This window comes from Phascolarctos cinereus, unplaced genomic scaffold (assembly GCF_003287225.1).
Source record: "Phascolarctos cinereus isolate Bilbo 61053 unplaced genomic scaffold, phaCin_HiC Scaffold_5;HRSCAF=322, whole genome shotgun sequence".
Classification (NCBI taxonomy): Eukaryota; Metazoa; Chordata; class Mammalia; order Diprotodontia; family Phascolarctidae; genus Phascolarctos; species Phascolarctos cinereus.
The window spans coordinates 343,994,145-344,011,659 of record NW_027555958.1 but is presented as its reverse complement, the minus strand read 5'-3'; the positions used below and the strand labels follow the sequence as shown (position 1 = coordinate 344,011,659).

The following is a 17,515-nucleotide window of genomic DNA, read 5'->3' as shown; positions in this document are numbered from 1 at the left end:
ACTGCCTGGATCTTTAAAGCTACCAGATCTAGATAGATTCTCTCTTCTTCTGCCTTCCTCTCCTCTCCCTCTCAGACTTTTTTGTGATATTAGAGAGAAGAGGTAGACCAGATTCCCCATACTATGTTTCCAGTTCCTACCAGTCATCTAGTGACAAACGGTACACCTTCTTCCACACCTCTGCCACATAGAATCCCACATTTCTTTCATAGTTTAGTCACCTCCATCAAGAGGACTTTCTTAATTCTCCTAGTAGTTGGTATCCTCCCACTCTACCACTATGTGGGTTTTCTTTTTGGGATGTACACTTGATCTGCGAACATCTTGTGTCCCCTAGTACAACATATGCTTTTTGAGGGCAGGGACTGTCCACAGGATTTGTGCCCTCAAGGCAAAAGAAATTCAACTTTCCTGTTCCTTCTAAAAATAGTAGATAAAAGATCTTATTTCTCATTTTTTCCTGGATAAAAAATAAGACTAGAGATTTTAAAGATATTCTTAGGCAACACATGTAACATAAGAAAACAATTTTATTATTCATTTTATTTTCATATAAATTAACATTCTAGAAAAATTGAAATAGAAACACTAAATACAGTATTGCACATAGTGATCTTGTTAAATGTCCTATTATTTACTTTACTGTAGTATGGTAATATACAAATAGCTGAGGGAAACAGGAAGGCTATAAAATAAACAAACTATCTTTACACTTAAAATAAATCTCAAATATAGGAACATCAGTCTATACTTTACATAAATACAAACATGATTATGAATCAGTGCCATTGAAGTAGCCTATTGTTTTTAATTGCTTTCCATAGCTGGTTCAAAATAGCAAAACTGATACCCCTTTACCAAAAAACACTAATATGATTACATACTGCTTTTTTTTTTTCCATAAGGAATCACCCTTGGGTAGGCCTACTGCCACCATAACACATTTTGAAGCCTATTAATTTTTCCTTCTCAGCTAGAAGAAAAGAAACAAAAGCAAACAAGAAAAGTTTTTTAAAATAATCTATTAGATAGCAAATATAACCACATTCTCATTTTGCATCTTTTAAATTATCCTGGCATATTATTAATTCAGAGAGAGCCAAGGACATTTATGATTCCTCTTAGTATTGCCCAAATATCCTGGCAGGTCACAAATAAGAAAATGGAAGTAGGTTGCAATTCAATCAGGGGCTGATTTTATTCCAGTTCTTGCCACAAGCTAAAAGTCTGTGGGCATCAAGCGTTTTAATTCCTTCCAAATACTGATAAATGGTCCTTTGAGAGGGTATGTGAAGTAGTAATGAGGAGGATAGGTTACTGCTTCTAAATGACTGTACCTAAGAAAATCATTAGTTTCATTTAGGATGGAAAATATAAAACTAGATTAAAAATATCTTCATTAAAATGAGAATTCCTTTGTTTTCCTGTTAATTGCTAAGAACAGTTTCTTTTTCAGTATCTGGAATAATGTAGCAAGTGGAAAAAAAATACCCATAATCATCTTCTTCACAATTATTTGGGTATGGAGAGCAACCAAAGAGTTGGGAAAGCATTGATTATACTGGGTAGACAGCACTTAAATATTTAAAATACAAAATACATGGACATGTTATTGATGCAAATAATTTACTAGGAATAACATTTTCCTTTCTAAATCTAAGTGCAGTGTGGTAGAGTCTAGTTGCTACTGGAAATGGAAACATTAACTCATATCACAGATATCTGAGGTTTAAACCCAAGTTTAAGTTTTACTAGTTTCAGAATCTTTGTAGATGCTGCTCCATGTGTGTTCTTTTATGTTCTTTTGGTACTATTCCATAGGCTTAAACATAAAATAAAATAAAATAAAATAAAATAAAATAAAATATGTGATACAATAAAATGAAAAGTATTCCTGCTAGTCTACTTCTGGGTGGGTCACTTTTGCTGTTGATTTTGAATGTATTGTGGTGTGGTATGTGAATTACTTTGGGAAAATAATAATTTTGATCTAGTTTCATTTTGGAACAGTTAATAGCTGTTGTGTTATGTGCAAATAATGACATCAAGCTGACTTAGACCATTAGTCTTTAGCCAGATGAAAATGGATTGAGCTGATTTCCTTGTATTTAGTCAGATTTCTGTCATTTAAGTGCTAGATTTCATGCCATTCATGTTTTATTGCTCTCTCTTACTTTTTTTTAAAAATCCAGTGGTTTTTTAAGAATGGATATTACTTTGAGAAAATGTGCAAAAGTTGTAACTTTTAAAGTGCACGCTTTAATTACTGTTAGGGATACAATAGTAGCTTTTGACATGGGAAAATCAAGGATAATTCAAGCCCCAAATTAAATATCAGTTACACCAATGTGCAAAGTGAAATGTGGTTAAAAAAAAAAACACCCAGACACCCCAAACTGATAAACTGCTGCTGTATAACAACCTAATTAATCCTCAAACATGAGCAAAGACCTTGGGGGAGAGGGGTTGCCAGTTGGAGCATTTGCTATTGATTCCTCTATAATGTGTACAGGCTTCTTAAAATTGGAAGAACAATGAAAAAACAAGTTAAAAATCAGATGCTAACCATTGTTATGAATAAATAATGCTTATAATGGGTAAGAAAATGCAAAGACTATAGTACCAAAGATTGGGAAAAGTTATTTTTTGTTGACAAAACTATGTTTGTTTGTTTTTTCCCTTTCAAAATTCCAAAAACAGTTCTAAAATAAGTCCATGTGAGTTTGTAAGATCTGGAAATCTTTATCAGACTGTAAAACATCTGCCTGTGAAGAATATTTTGGAGACTTTTTTTTAATCTTCCAGAGAACCTAGAAGTCTGTGCCTATTAATGGAATGATGAATTCCGACAAATATCTTGATATACTAAGAAACAGGATTGTTCTAGAATTATAGGAATTACTAAATGGAGATGGAATATTTAACCATTGCTTTGAATGATAACATATCATGAAAGGATAGGAAATGTATCCAAAAAAATGTCACTATCCTGGAAAATTGTCTGAGCTAAATCTATTTAAAACTTTTAGGCAATGATCAAGAAAAAAAAAACCTGACTGTTAGTCAAATATACACTTAAAAATCAATGTGACAAAATGGTTGCTTTATAATAAAGAATTAGATAATACTTGTCAAAATTTTAGGAATTCAGCTCAAATAAAATTAAACAAATGATTGCCGCAAAATGAGGACATATGGCATGTAACAAGTTTTTTTAATGTAAAAAGTAGTTTATTTTCTGGGTCAATAAATTTAATTATTTTATTTTTATATTTAATTTGTGCACAGTACAGTGGAATTGATCAGTGAATCAGTCAAGAAAACAGAAACTAGACTTGGGTAAAGATGAAAAAAACAATTATCCAAATGATGTAGTTTCCTTTCCCCCCTAAATATATTGAACTTTGTTGATCTAGTGGCAATGATATATCCATCTGACTTTTGGTGATCAGATTTTCATGCTTATCTTTGCTTTCTGAAAACAAACAGACAAGATAGGAAACAAAGTTAGCCAACAATATTTCCAAGAAGTTTAATGGTTATCAATTCTCCAATATTACTAAATATAACTTTTCTACTTAGAGTAGATTCTAAGGAAGATACTACATGCCTTTCACGAGCAAGCTTTTTTTCAGTGTTTTCATTAAACTTAGATAAACTATAGGGTAAGTGCTTCTAATGTTCAGCTTTGGATTGTGTAGAAAAGATGTTTTCACCAACATACGCTTCTGCCCCCAAGTCAACCAGACTCTCCTCCAATTTTATGTACCATGTTTCTCCACCAGTCTTAGAGAAATGTGACTAGAGTTAACAAATTAGTCAATGTTCCCCTTCACTTATGACCTTTTAAACATATATTTCAATTAAAGAAAGAAAGTACTGAAAAGAGGCTGTCTGCACAATACATTTCAAGCTGAAATTTGAAACCTGATCCAAATTAAATGAACTATGATTTGTAGGAATAGGAAGGAAAACAGTGTTAGTAAGTAAAATATGGTTCCTAATCATATCATTTCCCCCCTTTCTAATCCTATTCCATTTTAGGTTATTGTAATAACTTGTCTTTGTAGACAATGCTGGCAAAACTCAATTGCCAAAGTGCTTCACATTTAGAAATATAAACCAAGGACTCATTTAGTATCTTCTGTCTTTGGTGGCATCAAACCATTTCCCAAACTTTATAATTCAGTACTTCAATAGATCTGTGATCTCATGGATGTGAGTACTCCCTCCAGCTCAACAGAGGCTGGTGCAATAACAAAGACAATGATGAGATATCAACTTATCTACGTGGTCTCAATCTGTATGACATATTCATATGCCTCCATAAATCTCCCATGAAGAATTTATGCATTGTAATAGAGAGTTTAACAGAGAGATCTAATGTTATTATTAGATAAGTATCAGTATAATACTTGAGTTATCCATTTCTTATCCCTTACTCTTATTTCCAGGCCTTTTCCTGATTATAAATTTCTAGGATGATTTCTTTTAAGCCATTTGTTGCAGGCAAATCATCCTTGGTAATTTACTGTAACCTTGCTACACCCAGTGATAAGTCTTTCCTTTGGCATATGTCAACTTCACCTCTGTGAAGTGTGGATTTGGTCAAAGGACTGCATTTGAGGACCTAGAAGGCAGAATGTGGCCTTGGGGCCACAGGTTCCCCATGCCTGGCACAGAGGTTGCCTATAATTTTGATTTCTCAGAGGTCATAGTGTTGCATCCATACAGTAATCCTAGGAAAATATAATTTAGTATTTTAAAATACAGGTTTTGTTTTAGAAAACAGCTTATGACTGTTTAAAGCACTAATTTTCTAAATTTAGCTTAATTTGCTGTGTTCCTTGTTCAATCTAGGTCCAGTCCATTGTCCATATGCAGTGTCAGTCCAAGGTATATTCACTGACACACTAACTCAATGGATTGTCCAATCAACTGCATATCACAGTCTGATGAAAAGACATTCTTTATCCATTTGCTTTCTTTTTCCTGTGCTAAAAATTAGACCAAACTCTTTTGAGCAGTTGTGGATCCCATTAAGGAAGATCTGTGGTGTTCTTGGGCTTGATATAATCAATACAGTGTGTTACCTAAATAAAATCATCTGTAGAACTCCTTATGATGAATCTCTTTTCCATAATCTAAATTTCAATAATTTAATTATCAGTTTGCATACTCCATAACATACACATTATACAAATTATTTGCTTCACTGCTAGTGAAGCAAACTTGTAAGCTTAATGCTCCCTTCCCCCTGAATAATAATTTGTCACATTATTTAGATGGATCAAGTGGGCAAGAGGAAAATCTTAACTTGGGTGGTTAAATTCAGCTCATTATCTGACATCTGTTAAGCAACCAACTTTGTAATACCACTCCTGGTTCTGAATTTAGTTTTCACAGCCCCAGGCAAAGGACAACACTAGTTGGAATTTCCCATTTTTCTCCCCATCCCAATAAAGCTAATCAAATTGTAACATTTACTCTAACTTCAAAGGGAAGTCTGGAGAAAGTTTGAGAAATGGGTTCCCTTCTCTCAATAGTCTCATCCTCTTTTTCAGTCTGAAGATTCCAAACACCCTTACCCCAGCCTAGGCACAGCATTTTGTCTGAGCAATTGCATGAGCTAAACAAGAAACTCACAACTGATATCAGCACAAAGGGAGAATAATGAAATGATAGACCAGTTTAATTGTGTGTGTATTCTTACGTGCATTTTAAGACCAAATTCTGAAAACCATAGGTTACAAACAAAGAGTATGCTATATACTTACAATTCCAGAGTCATGTTTCGGCTTTATTTTATACAGAGATTTTTCTTTTTTCTGCCTACACACTTCCTCAGCTTCTTTTACTCTAAAGAGGGAGAGAACATATTTTGAAACACAAACTGAAGAACAATAAACAATTCCAACTATAGCAAGTGATAAATTTATAACCAGTAAAAGCTTCAGAGAGGGGCTTCTAACCGGTATCCCAAAAGATACAATGGAAATTTGCAAAATGGTTCCTATCAAAAGTAATAAAGACAAACTCCAAAGTCTCCATTTGGAGACAATATGAAAGCAGGAGAATGACTTCTCCTTTTGTAAGCCCAAGCTAGCAAAGAGAAAGTGCAGGAAGATCGTGCTAAGCTGGAAGTGTTTGGAATATAATCAATATTTGCTTTTCACCTGTTTTTAAAACTTCATTCTCTGAAGAACAACCTTGGAATGTTTTATCAGAGAGATTCATAGAATGTCTCTCATCTATGAGCTAATGAAGGAGATTGAAAAAGAAATGCACACTTTAGTCTCATTTAAAGATTCCCTTTTCAAATGCATACTTTTAGGAAATACTTTTTTCTTTATGGAAATAGAAAAAAAAAGTATCCCTTAGATTGGGGAAGAGAAGAAACTAACTTGCTGCTGAGTGATTAGTGGTGTGAATTTGGCCAAGTCACCCACTGTAGGCCTTAATTTCCTCATCTATCATGTGTAAGGATTGAACTAGATAATCTCTAACATTCTGGACCTTGATACTCTAATGATCGATGAGTATGTGAGGCTACTTTATGTTTAAAAGATCATCTTTCTTTTTAGAACTCTGCATACTGTGTTCCTGGAAAAATAACAACAACAAAAAAGTCAGGCACTTCACATCTTAACCAAATCCTTTTATGCAGCTCTAGAAGGCCAATTTATTGGAGAGAAATGTATAATAAATATACTTCTCAAATCCTGTCTGTGGCAAAGCTCTGATGAAGGAATTCATCTTATATACAGTTGAATGAAACATTTACTTTTTACAATTCAATGAAACAAATACAGTCCAATATCAGTGGCAAGAAGATTAATGATACAGTATACATTAAAGCATGACAAATGAAAGCAATTCCTTTGGACATAAAAAGCCTGCTGGGGTTGATCTTGTTAGTAATTCCAGAAAATGATGACAATTTAGAAGACACTCCATTGTTGTTACTTTTATTACTTTCTACCCAAGCAATAAATTGTCTTTAATCCTCCCTCTAAACATTTGCAGAAGAAAAAAAAAGTTTCTTTATAACAAGCTAATGATTGCAAAGACCACATTTCCCCCTGAAATAGCTACCAGTAAATTTAAGTTGAAGTATTTGGATGAGACATTAAGAGAGAACTTTTGGTGCACTTAGTTAAAATCCTGTAGATCCCTCTATTAAATTCACTTTTGACTCTTTAAAAACATTCTTCCTTTTCAAATTTTGTTGGCATTTAAAAATATATCTTACAAGTTTTTAAATAATCTGAAAATCCTATTTTCCTACCTTTTTGTGTCATCCTTTAAATACATGATGGCTATTTGTGAACAGTTGAATGTAATGATAAAGAATTTTTTTTTCATTTCACTCTGAACTAATAAAGAAATTCCTATGCAGCGAGACATCTTGAGGTTTTAAAAAAGAGAGAGAATCAAAGAGATGAGAAAGATGGTAAGAGGCTTTTACAAAGTGTCCCCTTTTACTTGGGTTGGATTGATTAGAATTGCCAGAACCCAGAGTTCAAAAATAATCTAGTTTGCCTATACTCTTAAACTGGGTAATATTCCCATGTGAATTAGCATAGTTAGGAGCCCAGTAAAGCCAGCCTTTTGAAATAGTGTCATAGAGCTGTCAGTCTAGGAACTTGACTCCTAGGTGATGTATCCCACAGAATATATAGGTTTTCATAAAATTGTGATGGAAAAAGCTTTGTTAATTTGGACTAACTGGATATGGTGGTGGTGGGAAGAAAGGGAGGCAATATGAATGAACAAAAACTATGAGAAGGAAATATTTTTTTAAAAAAGATATGAAGTTTGATATTTTGAAAAACACTCTAATTCAAACTATCTGCTAACTTCACAGTTCTAAGTAAAAATTCTAAGGCCCTTTAATAAAAGATGAATAGATTAAATTTATAAAGAAAAGCATTGATAAATTAATTTGTGTGTATTAAGATAAAAAAGGAGACTCAGTAATCCATAAGGAGCTTACATTCTAAACAATCAGAGAAACAGCTAATATGCTAAGTCTCTCAAAATAACCTTTTTAATAGGACCCCATGCTTACATTCTAAACAATCAGAGAAACAGCTAATATGCTAAGTCTCTCAAAATAACCTTTTTAATAGGACCCCATGCAACCTGATTAATATTATCAATTTGATTAGGAGGGGGAGTAGGAGCAATCAAAGGTTTGCAAAATGGGAGATCTAGATACATGAGTGCCATTGAAAGATTAAAGGCAGAAGGTTTATAGAGGGAAAATAAAACCAGTTGTCAGTGTGATTTTTTAGGCTCTTTTAGAATATCCAAATGAAAATATAGTTGGAAATGGGTGTCTGGAGCTCCAAAGAGAGGTAAGGGATTGAAAGCTACGTTTGGGAGTCAACTGCTTAGGTCACAGTTGAAGCCCTAGGTATGAATGATATTGCCAAAGGGGAGACTGTAAAGAAAGAAGACAGACAAAAATATTAAGAGGTCAGTGTGTAGATAAGGAACCACAGTGCCTGGCACATGGTGAGTATTCAATAAAAGCTTGTTGGTTGGTTGACTGATTATTTGATTGATTGAGTAAATTATATAGGGAAAGAATGACATGAGAAGACCCAGGAGATTGTGGTGCCTTATAAGCCAAGAATAGGAATGGTTGTCCATAATGTATGGTGTTTGCTGTATTGAGGTCAAGAAAAATGTGGGTTGGAAAAAAATATGTTTGTATTAGGTGATTAAGAGGTTATTGGCAGCCTTAGAACACTTTTAGCAGAATGGCGAAAAACCAGATCCCAAGAACCCAAGACAAGGATGGTTTAGGATCAAAATGGCAGCATTAGTTGCAGACATTTTCAAGAAGATTAACATGGATAGGGAAGAAAAAGTTGGGGTATTAGGAGCAAAGAAAAGGCTCTCAAGCAAATTTTCTTGAAATCTGTGATCCTTTTTGAGTAGTATCATTTTATATGAATAAAAAAGAACAAATGGTTTTTTAAAAACTTATTTAAAGCTGGCTCCTATTATTACTCTCATTCCCAGTATTCAAAAACCTCCAATTATTAATTGCCCAGTGTTTCATTGGATTGGTTCCCTTCCAAAAACAAGTCTTCAAATTTCTTATCTGTATGGTGAAACCAGGTCTGGTTCTCTGGATTGGATTTAACAGCAGAGCAAATGGCTCCAATACATCAAGGCAACATATAATAAGAAGTGAAATTTGTATCAAGACTAAAGCAGCTAAAGGATCAAAGATGCTATATCACATGCAGGGCCATGGAAGATAAAAACAGAAATTCAGCATGGCTTTTGCTAGTAAAATGAAGTAAAGAGTAAAATAAGGAGCTATAATAACATAAGAACAGAAAAAGAAACACCACTGTATTTTATAAACAAAGAGAATATTGAGTGGCAGCTAGGTGGCACAGAGCACTGGCCCTGGAGTCAGGAGGATCTGAGTTTAAATCCAGTCTCAGACCGGACACATGACACGTACTAGCTGTGTGACCCTCGGCAAGTCACTTAACCTCAATTGCCTAATAAAGAAAGAAAGAAAGAATAAAAAAGAAGATAACTTAAAAAAATAAAGATAATGTTGTCCAGCATCCTACTTGATCAAAAATGTCAAAACCAGAGTTAGAAATAACATAGGAGGCAAAAAGCGTACATTATAAAAGGGGAAAAAAACCAAATAAAAATCCAACCAAATAAAAAAGACACTGTTTGCCTCCATTAATGCTTGGGTTTAGTTCTTCAGCAGGTATAGACCATCACCTCTCTCTTCCCAGGTAAACATCTGTGCATCTGTGAAAGACAGCCCACTTCTCCCTCAGAGACAGGATTGATATGAAGGAAAGGAACCAGAGGCTAAGTACCCTATAAACAGTGTCAACCAAATTAATCTCTTCTGAAATGGTAAAGTCAAGATCATATATCTGCACTTTGTGAACAGATTTTTCTGTTCAATTCAACAGTATTTATCAACGAAAAAACCCCAACACCATACAGGGTCCTGGGAGTACACAGACAAAAACATATACTGTCCCTGCCCTTAAAATGAGTACATTCTATTGAAGGTACAAAGAAAAGCATATACAAAGTAGGTATACATGAAGTAAATAGAAAAGTCTTTTTTGTTTGTTTGTTTGTTTTCTAATTATTTTTGGTAAGAGGGAAGAGACAAGAACATTAACCAATAGAAGGATCAGGAAATGTTGAAAAGTAGCACCTGAGCTAAGCACTAAATGGAACTAGAGATTCCAAGAGATCACGTTGAGAGAAGACAGTACTATAGCTGTGGGGTGCAATCTACCTCAAAATGGGAGGACAAATGCTATATACAGAGCACTCAGATGTGTAGATCTCAGATGTACTAGGAGCTGACTGGGGTGGGGGGCAGCCAGTACAAGATGCAGGCTCCAGTGTCAGCAGGCAGAGTGTGGGCTTCAGGGACGTGGAACAGCAGCAGGCAGTAGCCAGAGATATTGTCCCAAGCAAGAGCAGATAGCAGAGGGTGGGTAGAAATGGGGACCCCAGCAACAGCAGGCAAAGGCGATCCCAGAAGCTGTGGCAGAAGAGCAGGCACTGGCAAATGGAAGGTACATTGTACACTATTCCTAAGTGTGAGGTAAAACTGGTTGGCCACCAGGTGTTCTGCTTGGTTTCTTCTCTCACTTCAGGCTTGGGATAAGCCGGGACCCTCTTCATCGTGGAGATTTGCTTCAGCTTTGGCACTCAAGGTACTTCCTCAGTACCTATCACTCGCTTCTCCCCTGTGATTGGAGATTTGGAGGAGAGAGCAAAAAAACTCCCCAAACCTCTCTGTTTTAGAGGATTTAGAAACTCCAGCCAACTCTTCATTTCCCACCAGCTGCTACGCTTTCTTTTAACTCCATTAACATCATGTCCCTGAGCTGGGTACTTACTTGCTAACAGCCCTCCTCCTTCTCGCCTTCCCTTCTGTGTATTGTCTTCCCCCATTGGACTGTAAGCTCGTCACGGGTCAGGGACTGTTTTTTTTCCTTATCTGTAGCCTCGATGTTCAGCATAGTGCTTGTTGGTTCAGTTCAACAATGATCACTGTGCAACTTCAACTCCTCAGCAGAGGACCGAGAGGAGGCACTGTTGAGAAGAGGCTTGCTTTCTGGCACCAAGGGGGAGATGGAAGTGTCTAAACTCTAAACAGCCCTCATAGAAGAATGACATCAGTCTATAAGACACCTCTTACTGGCCAAAGATTTTGTATTGCCCTTTCCTTCCTACTGTCACTCAGTCGATCAGTCAGTCAGTAGTCAGTCAGTCTGTCTTTCTCATAACACCTCTCTCTCTCTTCTCTCTCTCTCTCTCTCTCTCTCTCTCTCTCTCTCTCTCTCTCTCTCTCTCTCTCTTCTCTCTCTCTCTCTCTCTCTCTCTCTCTCTCTCTCTCTCTCTCTCTCTCTCCTCTCTCTCTCTTCTCTCTCTCTCTCTCTCTCCCTCTCTCTCTCTCCTCTCTCTCTCTCTCTCTCTCTCTCTCTCTCTCTCTGTCTCTCTCTCTCTCCTCTCTCTCTCTGTCTCTCTCTCTCTCTCTCTCTCTCTCTGTCTCTCTCTCTCTGTCTCTCTCCTCTCTCTCTCTCTCTCTCTCTCTCTCTCTCTCTCTCTTCTCTCTCTCTCTCCCCTCTCTCTCTCTCTCTCTCTCTCTCTCCTCTCTCTCTCTCTCTCTCTCTCTCTCTCTCTCTCTCTGTCTCTCTCTCTCTCTCTCTGTCTCTCTCTCTCTCTCTCTCTCTCTGTCTCTCTCTCTCTCTCTCTCTCTGTCTCTCTCTCTCTCTCTCTCTCTCTCTCTCTCTCTCTCTCTCTCTCTGTCTCTCTCTCTCTCTCTCTCTCTCTGTCTCTCTCTCTCTCTCTCTCTCTCTCTCTCTCTCTCTCTCCATATACATATGTTTTAATGGATATGAAATAACATCATGTATAGTCAAGTCACTCCCAAGTCAGCTTTCTATATACAGTCAGGCTGCCTTCTTAGAGTAAAGATCAACATTTTTACAAAGCTAGAGTAATAAAAGTGAGAAAAATATAGTATAGTGAATATCATACAGTTTTTGATCTTCGGTAAACTTTTAATTTAGTTATATTTTTTTCTACTGGCCTAACATATACTACTAGAGCAATTGAATAGAATTATCTTGGCATTCTTACTATAAATGAAATCAGAAGAAAGTTGAATTTAAATGAAAGGATGATTCACAGGTTGTTCTTGGAGAGGCAAAGAAAGATATTCATAGAATTGGCTTTGTGATTTTCTCTGAATCAGCAAGAAACATATTGCAGAACTCACTGAAATATGTGCAAAAAGATCACTTTAAAAATAATTACAGCTGATGGAATACTACTGTTCCATAAGAGATGATGAGCAGGTGGACTTCACAAAAACCTGGAAAGACATACATGAACTGATGCTGAGTGAAGTGAGTAGAACCAGGAGAACATCGTACACAGTAACAACATTGTGCGATGACTAACTTTGATAGGCTTACCTCTTCTCAGTAATGCAAGGATCTAAGACAACTCCAAAAGACTCATGATGGGAAATGCTGTCCACATCCTGAGAAAGAACTATGGAGTCTGAATGCAGATGGAAGCATACTATTTGCTCTGTTTTTGTTGTTGTTGTTGTTGTTATTCTTTCTTGTAATTTCTCCCATTGGTTCTAATTCTTCTTTACAACATGACTAATGTGAAAATATGTTTAATATGAATATATATGTATAGCCTAGATCAGATTGCATGCCATCTTAGGGAGGCAGAGAAAATTTAGAACTCAAACTCTTTTGGAAATGAACATTGGAACCTAAAAATAAATAAATAAATGTATTTTAAAAAGAATGTAAGCATCTCAAAGATAGGACTTATTTTGTAGTTGTTTCTCTAGCACTTAACATAGTGCTTGGCACACAGTAGCAACTTACTAAATACTGATTGATTGATTAAAAAAAAGAAAATAATAATAGCTTATTTCCCAACATTCGTTTCAGAGAATGAATAGAGAAACTGCACAAAGAACTTGATAAGATCATTCAAATTATTTCAATATATATTTTGATAATTGGTGTCTTCAATGGAAAAATGGGTATAGACAGGAATGGCAAGAAATGTATTATAAAACATGGCTCCAGAACAAGGAATGAGAATGACCAAAGACTTATCGATTACATAGAAGCATCATACCCATACTTTAGGAATACTTTCTTTGAGAAAACAATGAGAAGACACTAGATGTAGTGAACATTAAATAACATTACAAAAATTAAATTGATTATATTTTAATAGATAAGAAATACTCATTACTTATGTGAGAGTCTTACCCAAAATTAACTATCTAGACATAATCATAGCAGTGATCTGTTTGAGCAAGGATTAACCTCTAAATAATTAAAATGACATGCAATGGTGACACTACCTATTGGTTACTCTCTCAATTTATGTTCATACAGATGGGTTGATTTCTCAGAGGGTAGGTGCTACCTTGAAGTTCAAAATACCCTGTGGATATTCACTTCAAAAACAATAGCTCATTAGTCCTTATCAGTATGTGTCCCCTTAACAACCAGAGAGTAGACACAACTAATTCAGAGCAAAGGTATTCATTCACTAAGATGGTACAGTAAGGACATGAGCTAAAAATATTCCCCTCATGATACTGTGGGGGAGAGTAGGCACAAACTTAAGAACCAAGGAAGGTTATTCACTACTTCAGTATTGCTGAGCCTTGAAATTTTTTCTCTGTTGTTGCTGTGTATTCTTAATTTTTTAAGAGGACCATTGACATTACAGGTTGATATCTTGACTTGCACATGAATTGGATTTAAGTGAGGCAGAGTTGCACAAAGTCGTCAGCCTCACTCTCTCTTCCAGAGTTATCAAAGTCTAGTGGCAAGACAGAAGTCAAGATGACTGGTAATGGCCTGGGATGCAGTGTCCCTTAGAGGCCTTGGAGTCTTCAGTGTCTGACCAAGTTTTAAGCACTCCACAGCGTCTACTTCAGCTACCTTCATAGCCATTGGAACAAACTGTTCTCATCTGCCATTCATCTGGGGGAAGTCTTCACCTGCTTGGGGTAGACACTCCCCTAACTCACGGATGGATTTGAAGTCTAATGGTTACCCTCAACCTGGTTTGGCCTGTCTGCTGAGATGATTTACTGGGGGTGGGGTTGCTGTGCATGCTACAGCTTCTTGGATTCATAGGTGAAAGTTGGGTTACAAGTGGACACCAAAGGTGGAGGAGCAGGCCTTCTTCCTGAACCTTCCATACAGTGCTCCCTACTAAAGGGTTCTCAGCAAAGCTCTCTCTTGGACGCAATGTTTGGGCTGTGTGTACTCAGATGGGTTTCCAAAGTCTGCTCCTCTCTACAACTCAGGTACTAAATGCTGAGGCTTGCCTTCTTGTTAGTGGACAGCTGACTTTTGTTGTTACAAGATATCAAAGTCCTTTAAGCTACTTTTGGACTTGAGTGACTGCCTCTCTGTATAGAGTATGTCTGTGCTCCCTGAGACTATGTCCCAAGTGCTCTAACATTGACTCTCTACCTGCTGGATGCAGCGGTCTCTTTCTGGGAAAGTAGCTTTGCTGCTGGAAACCGTGGCTCATGTGTGTTAGAATGTTGGGAGAACAGAAAAAAATCCTCTAAAAGGCGGGTTCTGCATTTATTTTTCTTTAACTGACTCGATCTTTGTTTTTAGGGATTAATAATTTAAAGCTCTGAAAGTTACTTTACATCCCTTGTTTTGTTAATCCAATGACATTTTCCCCTGTTGATTCAGAAAAATGTTCATACTTTATGAGGGGGATACTAGGATGGTTAACACCTTGTTAACATATTATAACCATATTAGCTATGACTACATTCTATAAGTATATCAACTGAGTTGAGGGGGAGTGTCCTGCCTTTATATTTTCTCCCAGTTAAACATTTGATGGACAGCTAGCTGGCAAAGTGAATAGAGGAGTGTTTCACCCAGAGTCAGGAAGACTGTTCTTCCTGAGTTCAAATCTGTCCTCAGACACTTACTAGCTGTGTGACCCTGGGCAAGTCACTTAATCTTGTTTGCCTCAGTTTCCTCATCTGTAAAATGAGCTGGAGAAGAAAAGGCAAACCACTCCAGTATCTTTGCCAATAAAACCCCAAATGGTGTTACAAAGAGTCGGACATGACTCAAAAATGATTGAACAATAACAAAAAAAAATTGAATGTCCCAATCAAATCAATGGAGTTGCTTTTCTGGGAAAGGTCACATATAACAGTTCAAAAACAACCTGGAAATTACCATTTTCCTACAAGAATACAGGTTGACTCTAGCTGGTGGACCTGGGAATTGCACCCACTTTCAAATTCATGGTTACACAGTTTTTATAATCAGCCATCATTTTGCAATGTGCCTAAGTGTTACCCCCCTGTCCTGCAAAAGCCTGATGAAAGCCAGACTGTTAGGAAAAATATAAAATAAAAAAATAAAGTCTCCCCTCTTTGAAGGAAACTTGGTCTTTACAGGGCTGCTAAAAGATTTAGAGCTCTCCCCACAAGAATTAGGGATCAGGAGTAAACTAGAAGTCGCTCCCCTATCCTTCAAATAAGAAATTAAACTTTTCTGGGTAAAAATTCCTCTGGCTCCCAGTAACACACAGGGCACCTGAAATTTCCCCAGACATCTGCAACACATACATATGTTGGTTAATATATAAAAATGCATCTTGAATATTTTAGATTCCATTATACTTTGAATATGTTTTCCCCAGCTATTTTCTCTTTTTTGGGTTTTGCCCTATAAACTGTCTCTTTGCTTTATCTATTAATCACATGTTCATATGGGTGTTCTGAGAGATACTGATGTTAGTCTTGTGTCAGTTTTCTTCTTGCTTGATTTTTCCCTCCAATTCCATCATCTGACTTTCTTAAAGTTCAAGGTCATTGTAGAAATGATAGCAAAAATGAAGGTTCTGATGCTAAAGGAGTCATTGCCAGATGAGAGATGAAGGATATGATTTTTTTAAGCTGCCAAGTATTATTTTCAACTTAGTTCTGATGGAATGCTTTCATTTCTGAAGCTTATAGAATTAATAAATGGGAATTCCTTTCTTATATTGGTTGGACCAAATGGCTCTGAGTTCTCTTCACTCCCTGAAGTTCTGTGATTCTATGTGTTTAAAAAAATCGATGGCAGACTTTTTTATTTTTTGGCTATGAATTTAACTCAATGATATGTGTGAAATTTTGATTTCTGATTTTGCTATCCTCAGTACAAAGAAAGGTTTTTTTTTTTTTGGAAAGAAGGAAGAACACAATAAACTTTTTAAAAAGTACCAAAAATATATCTTTAAAATGAAGGCATTTTGGCAGCACAAACTGTTGTTAATGAATGAAAAGTGGATGGATTAGATTTACCTTAAATCATCAAATATTTGCCCAATGCAGCAAGTAGCCTTTTGTTTAATTAAGGAGAAATTGGGGGAACTATATTGATAGAATCAAAGATGTTTAAGAAATATTGCTATTTCAGTAATGTAAAGATGAGATGGTAATGAATCATTTAGTTTTGTCCAACCCAGTCACTAAGGTTAGAGAAGAGTAAAAGACTATAATAAACTGGATAGAAATTTGATATTAGGAGGGTCAATTTTATGTTATAAACACTATAAAATCTGTAACCTTCTCCAAGATATTTCTCAACTTCAGTGTAGGCTTTGAGTAGGGAAATAAGACCTAACAAGGAAGACTAAAATAATTCAGTTATTTAGAAAGCAAGGTGAAAAGGGAACTTCAGAATTTTCAACTTCAATCATCTCTGCAGGCATTATTCTGAGTGAGTTTTTACTTGTTGGCCCATTTGTCTATCCATCTAAGATCTGGCACGCTGTCATCATCCAACAAGGATGTAGTCATGGAAAGACAATTAGTTTGATATGAACCCAAGAATTATAGCATGTGAAAGGTTGGAAGGCAAATTATAAAATACATGGCATGTAACCACATGTATTATCAGAAAATGTGCATGTATCTATGTGCATTTGTTGTTGTTATTCAGTGGTTTCAGCCATGTCTGACTCTTCATGACCCCATTTTGGATTTTCTTGGCAAAATAGTGGAGTGGTTTACTATTTCCTTCTGCAGGTCATTTTACAGATGAAGAAATTGAGGCAAACAGAGTTAAGTGACTTTCCCAGGGTCACATAGCTAGTGAGTGTCTGAGATCAGCTTTGAACTCAGGGAGAGGAGTCTTTCTGACTGCAGGCCGATCACTCTATCCACTCCAACACCATCTGCCACAAATATACATATAAACATACATACATACATACATACATATATACATAAATAGCTATGCCTGATTATCTCTCCCACAGCATAAATAATAGACTACAAGCTTCTTTAGAGCAAGAATTATTTCATTTTATAGCATAGTAAATGAGCAATATATGTGTGAATTAATCAGAATTAAATAGCTACATCATGTGAAGTATAAGCAGATTCCATATAGTCAAATGAGATTTGTCA

The 17,515-nt window shown here is 36.1% G+C and overlaps 1 protein-coding gene across 1 annotated transcript in view; it reads right to left on the bottom strand.

The window, feature by feature from the left end:
* Positions 1 to 571: 571 nt before the first annotated feature.
* The window catches only part of FMN2 (formin 2), a 464,655-nt gene continuing 447,711 nt past the window's right edge, over positions 572 to 17,515 (bottom strand). The window contains 2 exon segments of the mRNA XM_020982044.2: positions 572 to 3,475; positions 5,778 to 5,859. Coding sequence (XP_020837703.1) covers positions 3,449 to 3,475; positions 5,778 to 5,859 — 109 coding nt within the window. The 3' untranslated portion in view covers positions 572 to 3,448.